The 19,485-nt window shown below is 47.7% G+C and overlaps 1 protein-coding gene across 1 annotated transcript in view; it reads left to right on the top strand.

Moving 5' to 3' along the window:
- Positions 1–19,181, top strand: part of sik2a (salt-inducible kinase 2a) — a 170,613-nt gene extending 151,432 nt beyond the window's left edge. Inside the window, exons 10-15 of the mRNA XM_078198965.1 lie at positions 1,747–1,975; positions 4,788–5,072; positions 11,091–11,251; positions 12,481–12,594; positions 16,195–16,286; positions 17,603–19,181. Coding sequence (XP_078055091.1) covers positions 1,747–1,975; positions 4,788–5,072; positions 11,091–11,251; positions 12,481–12,594; positions 16,195–16,286; positions 17,603–18,176 — 1,455 coding nt within the window. The 3' untranslated portion in view covers positions 18,177–19,181. The remainder of the gene's footprint in view (positions 1–1,746; positions 1,976–4,787; positions 5,073–11,090; positions 11,252–12,480; positions 12,595–16,194; positions 16,287–17,602) is intronic.
- Positions 19,182–19,485: the final 304 nt, after the last annotated feature.

The following is a 19,485-nucleotide window of genomic DNA, read 5'->3' as shown; positions in this document are numbered from 1 at the left end:
CCCCAAACAAATTTCTGACAACAACAAAATTCCCAAAGATGTGCAGGATTGGACATGCCAAATTGCCCCTTAGTATCCCAAGATGTGTAGGTTAGGGAGATTAGTGGTGTAAATGTGTGGGATTAAGGGAATGGGCCCGTGTGAGATGCTCTGTCGGAGAGTGACTGCAGGCTCGATGGGCCGAATGGCCTCCTTCTGCACTGTAGTGATTCGATGATTTCAGGAGCCTTTTGCAGGGGAATGCGCACTTCAGAAAAGGAGTCATCTGTAAGCTGTTTTGACCAGCGTTAGAGATGAACTGACAGAAGTGATTTCAAACTTCATTGTACCAAAAATGTGAGGACGTCTGTGCGGGAATGGGATGGAGAGAGAGAGAGAAAACACATGTGAGGGAGCACAGGAATCTGCACAAGATCATAAATGGTGAAGATGAAGTCGTTTCCTGGGAGGTAGTGACTCAGACAAGGCTATCACTGATAAACTGAGAGAGCAAGATGGAGGAAGTGCCTATGGTATTTCTAGAATCTTTTGACTGAACACATAAGTGGCAGCATGTTTCCCAGTTCTCTGAAAATGTCAGAGAGCTATGTCTGCAGAGAATCAGAATTTTTAAATGACTCATTCTTGACTTCTGCACACCCCCCCCCCCCCTCCCCCATTTTTGGTTCCTACTCTTTTTCTCCAATGTTTAATAAGCTATGTTTAATAAGTGGGTGGCACGGTGGCACAGTGGTTAGCACTGCTGCCTCACAGTGCCAGGGACCCGGGTTCAATTCCTGCCTCAGGTCACTGCCTGTGTGGAGTTTGCACATTCTCCCAGTGTCTGTGTGGGTTTCTTCCGGGTGCTCCGGTTTCCTCCCACACTCCAAAGATGTGCGAGTTAGGTTGATTGGCCATGCTAAATTGACCCTAGTGTCGGGGGATTAGCAGGGTAAATATGTGGGGTTACGGCAATAGGGCCTGGGTGGGATTATGGTCGGTGCAGATTCGATGGGCCGAATGGCCCCTTTCTGCACTGTAGGGATTCTATGATTCTATTGCTACCGCGGGCTCCTGTAGTTTTCTAAATGTGTTCATATTCGTGGATACGTACCGGAGAATGTTCAATGACAGAAACAGTTAAAAGGAAGTTAAATGAGGGAGAAAGGATGGAAAAGGTGTACTGACAGATTTAAATGAGGAGGAATAGGAGGAGAATTGTGTGCAGCTTAAACAACGCAAGGAATGGCTGGGCCATATTGTCTGATTCTGTGCTCCGCGTGCTGTGATTGGAGGCCCATACAAATCCCGAACAGAATATATGCCAGATATGAAAACAGAAAATGCTGGAAAAACTCAATATGGCAGCATCTGTGGAGGGAGAAACCGAGTTAATGTTTCGAGACCTTATGACCCTTCATTGGAGTTCTGAAAAACTCTCAGAACGTTAACTCTGATTCTCTCTCCACACATGCTGTCGTGCCTGTTGAGTTTTTCCAGCATTTTCTGTTTTTATTTCAGATTTCCAGCATCTGCAGTACTTTGCTTTTATAATATATCCACGGTTGTTTAAAACTGAAAGGTGTATAGTTAAGGGTGGAACTCCTAGCTGGGAAAAGCGGCGGAGGGGATAGTTTGGCGTGTTTGTTTGGCAATAATTTTCCAATCTTCCAAAGGCGTCATTAACCCATGATTATTCATTCAAACATCCAAGGAATGTCGGAAGATGTTGTTTACGATAACTAACCCTTTGACCTAATTTCACAGGTAAATGGTTGTCTCCTGGATCCTTTGCCTCCTGTGATAGCGAGGAAGGGATGCCCACCATCCCCTAGCAATATGATGGAGACCTCCATCGATGAGGGGATAGAGACTGAGGATGATTCCGAGGAGGATCCTGCCCAGGTGTACGCATCGTTTCAGGCCATGCGTTGTGGCCAGAGGAGGCATACCCTTGCTGAAGTGACCAACCAGCCAGTGGTGATGCCAAACACAGGTAGGACGGGCAGGAAAGGCTTATGGTATTTACTTCTCATTTCATCCCATCCTCTGCTCAAGGAGTTCGCTCTGTCTGAGGAGCTGTTCCCAAGATTGGCCTTAGCCCTCAGGAGTTTTGTCCGTTTTACAATTGCCAGTCTGTAGAGTGAATGTTAGCAGGACAAGGTCCCTCATGGCAGGCTGGTGCAAAAAGTTAAATCGCACGGGTGAACTAGCTAGATGGATTCAGAACTGGCTTGGCCAAAGAAGACAGAGGGTAGCGGTGGAAGGGTGTTTTTCTGAATGGAGGTCTGTAACTAGTGGTGTGTCGCAGGGATCAGTGCTGGGACCTCTGCTGTTTGTAATGTATATAAATAGACATATACAAAGATAAGTGGAAAAGTGAATCGTGTGGAGGACGGAGAAGATCTGCAGAGAGATTTGGACAGGCTGAGTGAGTGGGCGAGGATATGGCAAATGGAGTATAACGTTGATAAATGCGAGGTTATACACTTTGGAGGAAATAATAACAAATGGGATTACTATCTCAATGGAAACAAATTAAAACATGCTACCGTGCAAAGGGACCTGGGGATCCTTGTGCATGAGACGCAAAAGCCCAGTCTGCAGGTACAACAGGTGATCAAGAAGGCAAATGGGATGTTGGCCTATATTGCGAGGGGGATAGAATATAAAAGCAGGGATGTCTTGATGCACCTGTACAGGGCATTGGTGAGGCCGCAGCTGGAATACTGTGTGCAGTATTGGTCCCCTTATATGAGGAAGGATATATTGGCATTGGAGGGAGTGCAGAGAAGGTTCACCAGGTTGATACCGGAGATGAGGGGTTTGGATTATGAGGAGAGGCTGAGGAAATTGGGTTTGTACTCGTTGGAGTTTAGAAGGATGAGGGGGGATCTTATGGAGACTTATAAGATAATGCGGGGGCTGGATAGGTTGGAGGCGGAGAGATTCTTTCCACTTAGTAAGGAAGTTAAAACTAGAGGACACAGCCTCAAAATAAAGGGGGGTCGGTTTAAGACAGAGTTGAGGAGGAACTTCTTCTCCCAGAGGGTGGTGAATCTCTGGAATTCTCTGCCCACTGAGGTGGTGGAGGCTACCTCGCTGAATATGTTTAAAGCGCGGATGGATGGATTCCTGATCGGTAAGGGAATTAAGGGTTATGGGGATCAGGCGGGTAAGTGGTACTGATCCACGTCAGATCAGCCATGATCTTATTGACTGGCGGGGCAGGCTCGAGGGGCTAGATGGCCTACTCCTGCTCCTATTTCTTATGTTCTTAAATGACTTGGAAGAAAACAGAGCTGGTCTGATTAGCAAGTTTGCAGATGATACTAAAATTGGCAGAGTTGTGAATAGTGATGAAGATTGTCAGAGAATACAACAGGATATAGATAGACTGGAAAATTGGGCTGAGAAATGGCAGATGGAATTCAATCTGGACAAATGTGAGGTGATGCATTTTGGTAGATCCATTTCAGGTAGGAGCTATAAAATAAATGGCAGAACCATCAGGAGCATTGACACACAGAGAGATCTGGGAGTACAGGTCCACAGATCCTTAAAAGTGGCAGCACAGGTGGAAAAGATATTGAAGAAAGCATATAGCATGCTTGCCTTCATCGGATGGGGCATCGAGTATAAAAGTTGGCAAGTTATGGTACAGTTGTATAAAACGTTGGTTCGGCCACCTTTGGAATACTTCCAATCCTGGTCACCACACTGCCAGAAGGCTGTGGAAGCTTTGGAGGGAGTACAGAAAAGGTTTACCAGGGTGTTGCCTGGTGTGGAGGGTATTAGCTATGAGGAGAGATTGATTAAACTGGGATTGTTCTCCCTTGGAAAGACAGAGGCTGAGGGGCGACCTGATAGAAGTTTATAAAATTATGAGGGGCATAAATAAGGTGAACAGTTGGAAGCTTTTTCCCAGGTCAGAAATGACAATTACAAGGGGACACAAGTTCAAGATAAGGGGGGAATGGTTCAGTGGAGATGTGCGGGGGAAGTTTTTACACAGAAGGTAATGGGGGCCTAGTGCCAAGTGAGGTGGTTGAGGCAGGCATGTTAGTGACATTTAAGACTTATCTGGATCGACACATGAACAGACAGGGAATAGAGGGATACAGACGGTTGGTCTAGATAGGACAACGTGATTGGCACAGGCTTGGTGGGCCGAAGGGCCTGTTCCTGTGCTGTACTGCTCTTTGTTCTACATAGGGGAGAAGGAAAGGAGAGACTGTATTTTTACAGTCATTACATTGGGTGTAGAGAAAAATCAATTAATATAAGACAGGTCCATTCAAAAGTCTGATGGCAGCAGGGAAGAAGCTGTTCTTGAGTCGGTTGGTACATGATCTCGGACTTTTGTATCTTTTTGCTGATGGAAGAAAGTGGAACAGAGTATGTCCAGGGTGCGTGGAGTCGTTGATTATGCTGGCTACTTTTCCGGGGCAGCAGGAAGTGTAGACAAAGTCAATGATTGGGAGGCTAGTTTGCCTGATGGACTGGGCTATTATTCACAACCCTTTGTAGTTTCCTGCAGTCCTGGACAGAGCAGGAGCAATACCAGACTAGTGATACATTCAGAAAGGATGCTTTCTATAGTGATGTAAAAGTTGGCGAGGGTCATGGTGGACATGCCAAATTTCCTTAGCCTCCTGAGAAAGTTTGTTCTGTTATTCATTAATTATAAATTTACAAGAACCTTTGGGCTGAGTCAATAGGGTTTTGAGGCTGCAATACAGATTAGATTTAATTGGTCTGATGATAGCTCTCGCTTGTCCTAACCACTGTATTTTGCCTCATTACAGGGAAACTGTTTACTGTCGGGAACAATCCATCCTTGGGGAGCGTTGATTCAGAATACGACATGGGATTGGTTCATAGTGAGCTCAATATCCTAGAGGAAACACTGTCCCTGAAGGAGATTGTTCTCGTCAACCAACCTGTGACACGGATGACCCCGCCACTGATTGGCATCAGGCCACCAAACCCTGCGATGGAGGCACTGACGTCCCAGAAACGCGAGGTGCACAACCGGTCACCAGTCAGCTTCCGAGAAGGTCGCAGAGCTTCTGATACGTCTTTAACACAAGGTGGCTACCTACCATGCACCCATTATCTTCTGCATTTGCGTATGTGAGTGCCGCCGGTAATATGTAGCTACACCACAGCAGTGTGGAGCTCCCTTGCGCAATACCTGTGGTGAAAGGCTGACCTATTGGGCTGGATTTTTGTTCTGGGTTCGAGACTCCCAATGTGGGGGAGAGGTTCTGGGTTCCGATCCTGCATCAGTATCAAATGTCCAACGCGGTTTTATTTTTATTTTTTGGAGGCATGTCAAATTATGGGCCAAGGTGTGCTCCAATCGGAAGCCCTCCAACATGAAGAGAGCGGCATCCACACCATCAGAGATGTAGAGTGTCTGCAATGGAAACTGCCCTCTGCTGCCAGTGTGCTTTTCTGGAATGGGAGCCCCTTTAAAAGGCACTGGATGCAGAGAGGGTTTAAAAAAAGGGGTGCCCGGAGGTGGGAGCGTGTCAGCACCCCAACCGATGTCGGGAAATTGTGGATCTGCCCACCTCTGGTCCCACCTCCTCATGTGATTGAGTTCTGCCCACCAAGTCTTACTCAGTTGTAGTGTGTGGGAGACTCCTAAATAACAACATGGGTGAAGACGCAAGCTGTGCATCTGGCCTGTCCTCCCGAAGTAGAAACTGCATTTAACTGCCACCCAAATCATTCCAGAGCTTTCGCTTCGGCTTCTTTCCTAAAAGACCATTCCGGGTCTGATGAAGTGCCTGGACTCAGTCCTGGACTGACCAGTTTGCACCCAAGTCCCCTTGTCTTGTGGTCGGAGCTTAGCTTAAAGTATTGCTCAGCATCAATTTTCTGCACTCTTGGTACACAGTCCTCATCACCTGCACCACCTGCAGTTATCACAGGTAGCTCCCACCAACGTCTTCATACATCACCTTCTCCCATTTCACTTGGGTCACCACAATGCCAGTTGATCACCCTTCTCCGTCTCGTCTCGTCAGTCACCCATTCCTCTTCCAGTCCCACTGCATTCAGGTCCCTCGCCATCGTATCTGTCCATCTTGGAATCGGGCCATCTTCTTCCCCTTCCCGGCAGCCCCAACTCCATCACTCACTCCACCACACAACACTTCAGTCTCGCCTGGGCTGCTTTCTTCAATGCTCCCGTAACCTTCCCTGACTCCCCAACGTGCTGGCTCCTGATCTTGTCCCTTTGTGTCACTCCATACGTCCATTTCAGCATCCGCATCTCACTTAGTATCCAGCTGTTGCTCCTCTCAAGGTAGCTGCCTTTATCAAGCACATTTCCCTATGGAACTTCCAGTTTGGAAGCTGCTTCCCAACTTGATCCCATACAGAAACAGGAAAGAAATGCTGAATCTGTGCCAGATATATTAGGGTTGGAGTACTGTGCAGGCTGGGACAGCCTGTTAAATGACTATGAGAAAAGCACACCGTGGATGGGATAATAAAAAGAACAAAAAGAATAGACACGGAAAAGTTCGGCACATTCACTGTGGAGCAGGGAAGATTCAGCCAGAGTCTCATCTGTACAAAATTGGGAAAGGGTTTGAGACTGTAGATAGTGAGAAGTTGCTTGCACTGGTCGGTGAATCCTTAAATTAAAAGTTGGAGCAATACTTTTCAGGAATGGATATTTTTCTACATCAGAGATGGACCATCTGCCGTCCGGGAGGTTCATGCGACCCAACAGGGTTCTGAGTGCGGCGCACGAGACATTTTGTCACTTTACCCCAAGTGCAAGATTGCCACATTCCTCTGATTTCCATTGGCTTAACTTCTTTCCTACCGTGATGTGAGGTCTGCTGACTGCTCAGTTAACACCTTGAGTTAAAATATGAAAGGGCACTAGAATTTGATTTGATTTATTATTGTCACAGGTATTAACATACGGTGAAAAGTATTATTTCTTGCATGCTATACAGACAAAGCATACCATTCATAGAGAAGGAAACGAGAGAGTGCAGAATGTCATGTTAGCTAGGGTGTAGAGAAAGATCAACTTAATGCAAGGTAGGTCCATTCAAACGTCTGACGGCAGCAGGGAAGAAGCTGTTCTTGAGTACGTGACCTCAGACTTTTGTAACTTTTTCCCGACCGAAGAAGGTGGAAGAGAGAATGTCCAGGGTGCGTGGGGGTCCTTAATTATGCTGGCTGCTTTGCCGAGGCTGTGGGAAGTGTAGACAGAGTCAATAGATAGGAGACTGGTGTAACATAGCTTTTTCTAAGATTTAGCATAGCATGGACAGGTCTCCTTGTGTGTTGTATTATTCTATCGAGGGGCATATCCAGAATAGAAAGTGTTGAGCTGGTACGAACTCAAGCCACCATTTGACCTCCTTTTGTCCTTAAATATCTATGATTCCTCATTTCTGTTTCTGTGACGATAGCTCTAGTCATGGGTGCTGTCAGCGCAGTAACAGAATTTGCATGTGATTATATCTTTGGCTCGGAAACAGTGATAGCTTGTCGGGCAGTTACGTTATTCCTTTCATACAGATTCTATTACGTTGGCCCCGATCTTGCTGTCAGAGACAAAACTGACCTTGCAGAAGCTGCCCACAATGATCTAGCAATCTCTGTGGCATGGGTTTCCCCTTTCCCGATATTAATTTCAGCTACCAAAGATCTCTAGGCATCCAGTAGCAGAGATGTCATCAAACAGGCTCAGCAAGCCAGTCACAATGAAGAATTCTCACAGAAAACAAACCAAAGTAGGTTTCATCATTCACATTTTATTGAAATTTTACGAAGGAAAAAATATACATGGAACCAAGTTACAAATTGAAATATCATGGACAAATTTTAAAAATAATTGTTCAGCAGTGACTTGGTATGCCATTAAAAACTTAGTTACACTTTCATACAATAAGCCTTAACATTGTTGGTGTTTTAAATAATGAGATAAGAGTGTAATAAGCTCACATAAAGTCGAAAGTTTATTTATTGGTGTCACAAGTAGGCTTACATTAACACCGCAATGAAGTTACTGTGAAAATCCCCTAGTCGCCACACTCCGGCGCCTGTTTGGGTACACTGAGGGAGAATTTAACATGACCAATGCATCTAACCAGCACGCCTTTCAGACTGTGGGAGGAAACCAGAGCACTCGGAGGAAACGCACGCAGACACTGGGAGAACATGCAGACTCCACTCAGGCAATGACCCAAGCTGGGAATCGAACCCAGATCTCTGACGTCGTGAGGCAGCAGTGCTAACCACTGTGCCACCGTGCCGCCCCATCAGATCAGTCATTTCTAATTGACTTCCATCTCCGAGAATTTCACCACCACACCCCATAGAGAAGCAAGGAGTCACCGACAGCAACTTCTGGATTTCCGTGTTTAATTATGCATGTATGGACGCCAGAGGTTGCTATCAATTTCACAAGGCAGTAAACGAGAACGCTGACAGTTTCGCTGTCATTAGAATGACAAAATACACACCATTATCATCATCTCTGCATGAGGCAGCCAGTTCTTTCCACGGCTTTTTACATCCACTGGGTCACACACTGATGTTTCTGTATCAAAGACTTGCTTATGTGGCAGGTCACTGGCACTACTGGAACGGGGGGCGGGGAGTCAGTGGGATTATTGCCCTTCCATTCCCATTGAATGGAAGCAGTCCACTGAATATTACCCCAGAATTCAGAGGTCTGAACTCTGGTCTCCAGCAGACCAGGGTTGTCTTGTATTATCATGTCGCAAAGCAAAATAACAGGCCGTTCTTCCCAGTAGGTTCGTGTCAATGTTTATGCAGCACATAAACTTCCTTCCCCCTTTCTTCATCTCACCCCATCACCACAATCCTCCCCATTTCCTTTGGCTTCCATGGGTTTATCTGGCCTCCCTTTCAATTCGCCTGTGCTATTCAGCTCACCTATCCCTCGTTAATTCCACTGTGGGCGGCACGGTGGCACAGTGGTTGGCACTGCTGCCTCACAGCGCCAGGGACCTGAGTTCGATTCCTGGCTTGAGTCACTTGTCTGTGTGGAGTTTGCACGTTCTCCCCGTGTCTGCATGGGTTTCCTCCGGGTGCTCCGGTTTCCTCCTACATTCTGAAAGACGTGCTGGTTAGGTACATTGACCCGAACACGCGTCTGGAGTGTGGCCACTAGGGGAATTTCACAGTAACTTCATTGCAGTGTTAATGTAAGCCTTTCTTGTGACTAATAAACCTTTTTCTAACCACACTGGGTTTAAAAAGAATATTCTCCTGAATTCCCTATTGGATTTATTAACAACGATCTCATACTTATGACCCCTGGTTCTTGTTTCACAAGTGGAAACGTCTTCTCCACATCTACTGTGTTGTAACTGCGAGTAAACTCCAATTTGTGGTTTGTGGTCAGATGAAATGTTGGGCATTTCCTTCTCTTTGCTGTCCACTTCGACGTAGATTTGATTTCAATTCCTAAATACCGCCAACTCTTGCCTGACTGTGCATAGCTTATTTGACACATTATCACTACAACCTTTGTTAAACACTCTGTATGGCAAATCACTTTAAACAGTGTTGTGAAAACAAATGGCATGGCTTTTTTCACACAAGAGCATCCATTTTACTCTGGTGGTGTTGGTTGGGTGAGGTATATTTCACACCCACCTAAACGTTGGAAAAGGTCATCGTTTTCATTGCCTCCATCGACACATAGAATCCCTACAGGGCAGAAGGAGGCCATTCGTCCCATCGAGTCTGTACCGACCACAATCCCACCCAGGCCCTATTCCCGTAACCCCACATATTTACCCCAGCTAATGCCCCTGACACTAAGGGTCAATTTACCGTGGCCAATCAACCTATCCCGCACATCTTTGGACTGTGGGAGGAAACCGGAGCACCCGGAGGAAAACCCACACAGACACAGGGGGGAGAATGTGCAAACTCCACACAGTGACCCGAGGCCGGAATTGAACCCGGGTCCCTGGCAGTGTGAGGCAGCAGTGCTAACCACTGTGCCACCCCAACACACGTTGCAGTGGAGTGTCAAGTGTGGCTTGTGTGTGATCAAGCCCAGGACTGCGTTTCAAACCTAAATCTTCTGACCCCGAACCAACGTTGTTGTCTAGCCTGTTGCTTTCGACAAGTGCACTTTGCAAGATTGCAGTAAAGGAAGTGTTGAAAACGGGAAGCTTGCATGCAAGTGGTGACTGTGGGTCAGTGGCTTGAGCTTTTAACAGGAACAAATGGGTAAGATTAAAAACACATTCTTACTGACAAATTTATAATCCCTCATGGTTGATTCATTTTTGTTAGAAGGCTTTATATTTTCCCACGCAACAAAGAACAGAATATGCTGGAAAATCTCAGCTGGTCTGACAACATCTGTGAAGAGAGAATTGAGTCAACGTTTTGAGTCACGGGTCATCTAGCCCTTGGATCATCCAGACTCAGATTTTCCAGCATTTTTTGTTTCAGATTCCAGCATTGACAGTATTTTGCTTTAATCTTTATGTTTTCCCCATTGTTGGGGAGTGTAAGGTTTGGTTCAGCTGGTCACACTTCCGTCTTTGTCATAAAGTTCTGGGGTGAAGCCTTACTCCTAAGAGAGTAAACTATTTTAGCATCCTCCCACTCCATGACGAAGTGGCTGACAGGAGCAGGAGTAGAGCTACAGCACGGCACACTTGCTCACAAAACGAAAGCAAAAAATTCAGAATTGAGCCACAACCGTGGGTCCCCGATAAGTGATTTCTTATTAAATAGCAGCATCTGTTGAATTTGAAGAGAATATCCATTGTACCGTCTACATCTTATTGTGTCGTCCCCCCCACCCACCCACCCAACCAGATAGTTGTAGGATCTGGAACACGCCACATGAGTAGGTGGTGGAAGTTGTTCTGTAAATAATTTAAAAGGCAGTCAGGCAGGTACTGGTGGATGAGAAACCCATGGGATTATGAACAAAGTGCAGAATTGGGGAATAACTTGCTTGCTCTTTCCGAGAGTCAGCACCGGTGTGGTGGGTTGAATGGCCTTCTGTTGTGTTATAAGTTTTTATGTTCCCACCTGTGTCGAGGACACCAATTGACTCCTGTTTCTTCGACTAGGTATCGTGGCCTTCCGCCAGCATCTTCAGAATCTAGCCAGAACCAAAGGGATTCTAGAACTCAACAAGGTACAGATGTTGTACGAACAGTTGGGCTCAGATGAAGATCCTGATATGTTACCGGCAACACATTTACAAGGTCTCCTCACCAACCATCACCAGGTAAACTTCCCTACCAAAGTTTGTTGTTCAAGGACATTATTAGAGGACTTGCGCCGGTATGAAACTCTATCCGTTTTCAATGACTGGGTTGGCCTAATAACGACTGAGGAACAGTGGGTGGGATTTTCTGGCCATCCCTGCTAGTGGGATCTTTTGGTCCCACATAAAGCCACCCCCCGCCCCCCCACCCCAACGCCCCCATCATGGGTTCCCTGGCAACAGAGGGTGAGAACAACGGGAAACCCCATTGACAGCAGCGGGACTGGAAGATCCACCTCTGCAAAACACGCCACAGGGGGCGGGGGGGTGCAGCAGAAAAATTCTACCCACTGGGTAGGAAATGGTTCTATCCCCTTTTCTGATGTGTTTATAGCAGTTAGATAATTAATTAATTAAATGTTGGGTGTGGATCTCGAACAGGAACAAACCTAATTGGGAAGTGGTTCCAGTCCCTCTGCAATGTTCCCATGCCATTGCCTGTTCTTGGTTGTGCCAACATCTCCCCAAAGCTTGGGGTATAGAAGCACTTCCCGAGTTGTCCTCGCACGTGGTACAATTATTAGTTTCCCCACGCAGCCTTCCAGCAAGTGAGCCTGGGGTTGTGATAACCTCCTGCACTTGATACTTCACCCCAATCTCTCTCTCTTCCACTGGATTGTTTTTTACATTCCTGCTGATGGAGCATCTCTCTGTCTCCCTTGATCATTTTTGTCCCACCCCTACCACCTATCTTGTCTTTTGACCAGAGCTCTGCTTTGAATCTCTACCTCCCTCCCAGCCATGAAAAGACCTCTCCACACCCATGTCCTCCAAGTACACTTTTGATCCCCTCCCGTAGACTCAGCATCCACTATCTCCCCTGCAGCATGGACTGAGATATTTTCCTTACAGGTAAGACATCATTACCTCTTCCAGTAAGTTTAAGTGTTAAAAGTATTAAGGCCGGAATTCTCCGTCCGTTCATGCCGGCGGGATTCTCCCGCGGGTTTCCTGCCGGCGTGGGGTGACGTCAGCGGGAATTCCCATTGACAGCGGCGGGACCAGAGAATCCCACCGCTAGCAAACTGCGCCACCGGCCGCTGGCTGGGAAATACACAGCTGGGAGGCCAGATAATCTCACCAAAATAATTGAACTCAGTTGATCCACGTAAGCTGTAACTGCAAATTGAATACTGCACCATTAACCAGATTTTGCAATAAAAAAGTCACTACCATGCCTTTTACTGTAGGATGAAGCTTCTCGTCATCAAGAAAATGTAGCATTATACCCTAATGGAGTCCATCCACACATGCTCTCGCGACGCCAGAGCCTCGAAACGCACTACTTACAACATCGATTACCGGTATGGTATTTTATCTCGAGGATTTTAATTGCAAGGCAGCACATTTTGTTAAAAATAAAGGAAACCTGGTAGAAAATTCGAGATGCGTTAGTTCATAAACTAAGGGCGGCACGGTGGTTAGCACTGCTGCCTCACAACACCAGGGACCCAGGTTTGATTCCCGGCTCGCGTCACTGTCTGTGTGGAGTTTGCACGTTCTCCCCGTGTCTGCGTGGGTTTCTTCCGGGTGCTCAGGTTTCCTCCCACAGTCCACAGATATGTGAGTTAAGTGGATTGGCCATGCTAAATTGCCCCATAGTGTCAGGGGGGTTAGCAGGTCCATTGAGCCTGCACCGACAACAATCCCACCCAGGCCATATCCCTGTAATCCCATGTCCTCATCCTGCTAATCCCCTTGACACCCAGCAGCAATTTAGCACGGCCAATCCGCCTAACCTTCACATCTTTGGACTGTGAGAGGAAACCAACATAGAGCCTAGGAGAATGTGCAAACTCCACACAGTCACCCGAGGCCGGAATTGAACCCGGGTCCCTGGCGCTGTGAGGCAGCAGTGCTAACCGACTGTGCCATTTGTCCAGCAATTGCTTGGGTTAGGACTGGCCATGCAGAGTTCAATACGTTTCATGTTTTAAAAACAAAACATTGAATACCTAGTGGATGCAGAGGTCAATCTAACATTTACAAGATTCACAGAAAAGAGACTGGAGTCTTCTAAATCACTGCAATAGCAATTGAGAATCCTTAACTTTGGGTTCCTTTGTTTCCAACATTGCAATTCAGTACGTCAGGGCCTGGGACAGTGGTAACCTATCAGCCATTGAGCAATACTAAACCTGCTTAACTTTCAAATCTCTTTTGTTCACGAAACTTTGATGGCATTCAACTCCCCAGATCTGGGTGTTGGGCAAGAAACTTGAGTCTTGGGACTGAAAGGCTGTATTCTGTAAGAACGCAGACGTCAGCTCCTGATACCATCATCATAACAGTTCCCTGTACATTGAAGATTAAACAGCAAACCACAATCAGAAACTCACTGTCAAATTGAGAGTCAACTGTCTCTCCTGGCATTCATCCACCTGAAAAACACCCCACCACCTATAGAATCCCTAAAGCCTATTTGGACCATCGAGTCTGCATCAACTCTATGAAAGAGCATCCTACCTGACCTTCCTCCTCCCTATCCATAACCCTGTGCAATTTAGCATGGCCAATCCACCTAACCTGCACATCCTGGGACACCTGGGGGAAATTTAGCATGGCCAATCCACCTAACCTGCACATCTTTAGACTGTAGAAGGGAACCGGAGGAACCCACGCAGACATGGGGAGAACGTGCAAACTCTGCATAGCCACCCAAGGCTGGAATCGAACCCGTGCCCTTGGCGCTGTGAGGCAGCAGTGCCGACCACTGCCCAATCTCACAACTGAGCAATATAGAGACAAATTGTACTCACCAAAAACCCATCAGAGGAGCACCTACTGAATGTGTTTCTCTGAAGTTGCTGAGAACACAACAAGTGTGGGGCTGCAGTTCACTATGCATATTGACGGAAGCATTGGAGTTATTTGATTTTGAGGTATTGCCAGACCCAGATTGAGCGTGACTCAGAATACTATAGTGTCGTTTGGGCTGTGGACCTGAATGTAAAATCTGTAAGCTTTATCACTAATATATAGATAAAAAGGAACGTTATAAACTAAAGTAGAAGGAAAAGGATGCTGCCAGACCTGTTAAATATTTCCAGCATTTTCTGTTATTGATCTTCCAGTTCACTAATTGGTCTCTATGGCAGACCATTAACCCAGAATTCCCCACATGTGAGAAAGCCCCCTATCAGTGAGTACAGGAGCCAGGGCACCAGCACAAAACTGGGCTGTGCTCTGAGCATGCTCAGTGCCCTGTCGGACTGAGACAGAACAGGAAGTGAGAGGGAACTGTGGGCACAAAGGGGTTTGGGGGGGGGAGGATCGGAGCCGTGGATAGGCTAGAAGTGTCAGGCCTGAGGTTGCGTTTTTAACCCCGCAGTGGCAGGCCCAAGGGCCAGAGTAGATGGAGAGGAAACTTGAGGTCTTGGGGGGGGGGGGGGGGGGAGAGAGATCGAGAAAGGAGGGCGCGGATCTAAGTCGATTGGCAAAAGAAACGATGGCGACATGAGGAAATATCTTTTTTCAGCGAGTGGTTGGGATCTGGAATGCGCCACTCGAGGGCCCGGTGGAGGCAATGGTCAATTGAGGCTTTCAGTCGGCAATTGGACCGTTATCTGAAAAGGAAAAATGTGCAGGGCTCTGCAGGAGAGACAGGGGACTTGCACAAGATGGAATGCTCAAATAGAAAAAAGTTAAATCTGCCTCTGTGTTAATCAGAATGTTAAGATCACAACAATCCATGTAATGCCTGAGTATTTTGAAAAAGACCTGCATATTCAATTTTCTTTAAATGGTTTAACTCGTCACAGGGTGCATTCTCCCTTCAATGGTCCCACTGTCATCTCAGTGATTCTGGGGCAGTGGTGCGGAAACGTAGCATCTGTTCCTAAATCGCCCAGAAGGCCTCTTGTGAGTTGGATCTTTTAAAAGAAACACACAAAAAAAAAAGAGATCAGTGGGGTCTCACCGTAATATTCCTTCATTTGAATAATAATTTCCTTGTAAGTGTCTCTAATGATGTCATTTAAAATTCACATCCTCCGATCCTTCCATGGCTTCGCTCCCTCCAGCCCTACAACTCTGCAGGTTCCTGCACTCCTCCAATTTTGGCCTCTGGGTGCAGCACCAATTTCCTTTCCCATTGCCCCCTCCCCTTCTCCCCACCCCAATGTTGGCAGCCGTTTCTTCAGTTATCTAGGCTCAAGGCTCCTAAATCTTTGCTTCCTCTTATTCTCACTCCCCCCTTTAAGACAATATTCAAAACATACTTCCACTTGACATAATATCTCCTTGTGGAGCTTGGTGTTAAATTTTGTTCCATAATGCTCCATTTCTTCTTGGGGGGTGGGGGGTGGGGAGCTTTCTCTCCTTACTCGAGAAAAAATGTGGTGGCACTGGAGGCTGTTCAGAAGAGGTTCACCAGATTGATTGCAGGGACGAAAGGGCTGTCGTACAAGGAGCTGTTGGACAGCTTGGGCTTGTACTTGCTGGAGTTGAATGAGGGGGATCTGATCGAGGTATATAAAATGCTTAAGGGGATTGATAAGCTGGGCGTTGAGCAGATGTGGGACAGCCTCGAACAAGAGCTCATAGATACAGAGCGAGAGGAGGTAGGTGCAAAACTGAGATGTGGAGAAACGACTTCTCTCGGAAGTGGAACTCACTGCCCCAGAGTGCAGTGGAGGCAAAATCAATCAACAGATTCAAGAAACAGAAAGTTATGCATCTGATGAAAAGCGGGATGAAAGGCAATGGGGAGCAGGTAGGAAAGTGGAGTTGAGACCAGGATAAGATCAGCCATGATCATGTTAAATGGCGGAGTGGGCTCAGAGGGCTGAAGTGCCCACTCCTGCTCCTAATTTCCATGTTCATATGTTGATCTTGCTATGTTAATGGTGCAGTACTAATGCAAATTCTTGTTGTCATCAAATTCCATCCTATACCTTTTACAGAACGCAAGCTTATTGAATAAAGCACAAAACAGCTGTCCAATGTATTGCAAGGAAATACCCAGGAGTCTGGAACAGCAACTACAGGAACACAGGTAAACTTCCCAAACTTCACAATTCAGTGGAACATCCCATGTTGACATTTCATACTCTTAGCCCCAAATGCCGAACAGTAGATGGTGACACAGTGGTAATGTCACCAGATTAGTGATCCAGAGGTCCAGGATCCAGGCTAATGAACATGGGTTACAATCTCATCATGGCAGCTGGTTAAATTTAGTTAGTAAATCTAGAATTGAAAGTTTGTCTGCATGACAGAGAAACTGTCATCAATTGTTGTAAAAACCCATCTGGTTCACTGCACATCTTGAGGACACGAAGGGGCAATTTTTTTTTACCATGGCCAATCCACCTGACTGCACATCTTTGGACTGTGTGAGGAAACCGGAGGAAACTCACGCAGACACAGGGAACCAAGACCATAATTGAACCCGGGTCCCTGGTGTTGTGAGGCAGCAGTGCTAACCACCGTGCCATCGTGTCGCCCTAATGTCCTTTAGGGGAGGAAATCTGCCATCCTCACCCCATCTGACCTACATGTGATTCTAGACCCACAGCAATGTGGTTGACTCTTAACTGCCCTCTGAAATGGCCTAGCAAACCACTCTGCTCAAGGGCAATTTAAAGTTTATTTATTAGTGTCACAAGTAGGCTTATATTAACACTGCAATGAAGTTACTGTGAAAAAACTAGTCGCCACACTCGGGCGTCTGTTCGGGTACACTGAGGGAGGATTCAGCACGGCCAATGCACCTAACCAGCACGTGTTTTGGACTGTGGGAGGAAACCGGAGCACCCGGAGAAAACCCACGCAGACACAGGGAGAACGTGCAGACTCCACACATCCAGTGACCCAAGCTGGGAATCAAACTCGGGTCCCTGGTGCTGTGAGGCAGCGGTGCTAACCACTGTGCTGCCCCATAGGGATGGTCAATAAATGCTGTGATGTGGAGATGCCGGCGTTGGACTGGGGTAAGCACGGTAAGAAGTCTCACAATACTAGGTCGTTCCTTCTTCAGGTGAGTGAAGAATTGTGAACACAAGAGTTGAACACAACCCTTCACTCACCTGAAGAAGGAGGAACACTCCGAAAGCTTGTGCTACCAAATAAATCTGTTGGACTTCAACCTGGTGTTGTGAGACTTCTTACTGTGCAATAAATGCTGGCCTTGCCAGCAATGCCCACATACAACGAAAGGATAAATTGAATGTTTCCTTCGATCATCCTATTTGGAAAGCAGCGAAAACCACCTAATGTGCAGAGTGTACCCTCTGACAAGGTTCTTTCCAACTTGCCTTGATTGCCTCATGAACTGTAGCTTGGTTCTAAACCTCTGATCTCCCATTTCAGGTTACAACAGAAACGTCTGATTCTCCACAAGCAATCGCAGCTCCAGGCTTATTTTAACCAGATGCACATTGCAGAAGGCTCCTACCCGCAGCAAACCCAACAGCTGCCCATACCTCACTCCCAAGCGCAGCAGCAGCAATTCAGCATGGCCCAAGCACTGAGCCCAGTCGTGGAGCCCTCGGAGCAGATGCAGTGCGACCCATTCCTCAGCCAGCACTACAAGCTTCAGCTATCCCTGCAACAAATGTCGCCCGTTCAGCAGCCAGCACAACCTCCACTTCAGCCCCACGTTCACCTCGAGCAGCAGCAACAAATCCTGCAGTATCCTTACCAGCCTTGCGACCTAGTCGGAGCCGTACCCCCAGAGCCCAGCTACCCCGAACACTGCCCGTATACCATCAACCAAACCCCGCAGGTTGCCTTGGCTTTGTCCGAAAGCCAGGCATGCAATGCTGCTTCTGACTCACCAACGACCTACAAGAACATAACCATCCCTGAGCTACCAGGGCTTTTTGACTGTGAGATGATGGAGACAGTTGATACTCAACACGGAGGCTATGTCCTCGTGAACTGACTTCAGTCGCTTTATTTTTTTTTCAGTGTTATTTCACCGAGAAAGAAGGGATGAAGAGAAGAGGAAAAAAAAGGAAGTCAATTTAGTTTGTATATTCAAGAAAACACTAAAGTTGATGACCTTTCCTTCTTAAAGCATTGCGAAGAGAATAGAAATCAACCATGTAGAATTGGCTTGGACTAGTTCTCATTAGTTGATGCAGCTGTGGTGTGGTACAGTTGGCCCTTGTGCATGGGTGCTGAGAAGAATGAAAGAGGCAAGAGAGGCAACTCTTTAAGGAGTAAACGCACTTTCCTAAAGAAGGTACCAACCCACCGACCAGACAATAAGCACGTAACACTAAATAGGAAGGGGACAGAGACAGAATAGAGTGCAAGTGTTTCTGACCACACGGCAATATATCAACAGAAAAGCTGGAGTTAAGGAGCTTGGGAATTCTCGAGAATGATATTGCTATCCAAATTAAAAGTTCTCACTAATCCACTGGACACCCACTCGCCTCCGACAAACCCTGGCTGATGCCATCGACTTGAATTGTCTGGGGAATCTAATGCTTTCAGTTGAGATCATTCTCCTCCTGCCCCTCCCATTCCTCCTCAAGCCCCTCCTGTGCCCCTCCAGATCCTGCCCCTTCCTGGTTGCCCCCCCGACCCCTTCCTGGTTGCCCCCCGACCCCTTCCTGGTTGCCCCCCGACCCCTTCCTGGTTGCCCCCCGACCCCTTCCTGGTTGCCCCCCGACCCCTTCCTGGTTGCCCCCCGACCCCTTCCTGGTTGCCCCCCGACCCCTTCCTGGTTGCCCCCCGACCCCTTCCTGGTTGCCCCCCGACCCCTTCCTGGTTGCCCCCCGACCCCTTCCTGGTTGCCCCCCGACCCCTTCCTGGTTGCCCCCCGACCCCTTCCTGGTTGCCCCCCGACCCCTTCCTGGTTGCCCCCCGACCCCTTCCTGGTTGCCCCCCGACCCCTTCCTGGTTGCCCCCCGACCCCTTCCTGGTTGCTCTCCCCCCTTCCCGGTTGCTCCTCCTCCCCCCTTCCCGGTTGCCCACCCCCCCCCCCCCCCCCCCCACCTTCCTGGTTGCGCCCCCCCCCCTTTCCGGGTTGCGCCCCCCACCCCCCCTTGGTTGCCTCCACCCCTTCCTGGTTGCCCCTCCCCCCTCCAGTTGCTCCTCCCTCCTCCTCTGGTTGCCCCTCCCTCCTCCTCCAGTTTCCCCTCCCTCCTCCTCCGGTTGCTCCTCCCTCCTCCTCCTGTTCACCCCCTTCCCTCCCCGGTAGGGAGAAGAACTCGTTTTAGTCCACAGTCTGGACCTTGTGA

This window comes from Mustelus asterias, chromosome 27 (assembly GCF_964213995.1).
Source record: "Mustelus asterias chromosome 27, sMusAst1.hap1.1, whole genome shotgun sequence".
In the NCBI taxonomy this organism is placed as follows: Eukaryota; Metazoa; Chordata; class Chondrichthyes; order Carcharhiniformes; family Triakidae; genus Mustelus; species Mustelus asterias.
The sequence above is the reverse complement of the archived record's forward strand: the minus strand, read 5'-3'. Positions and strand labels throughout refer to the sequence as shown.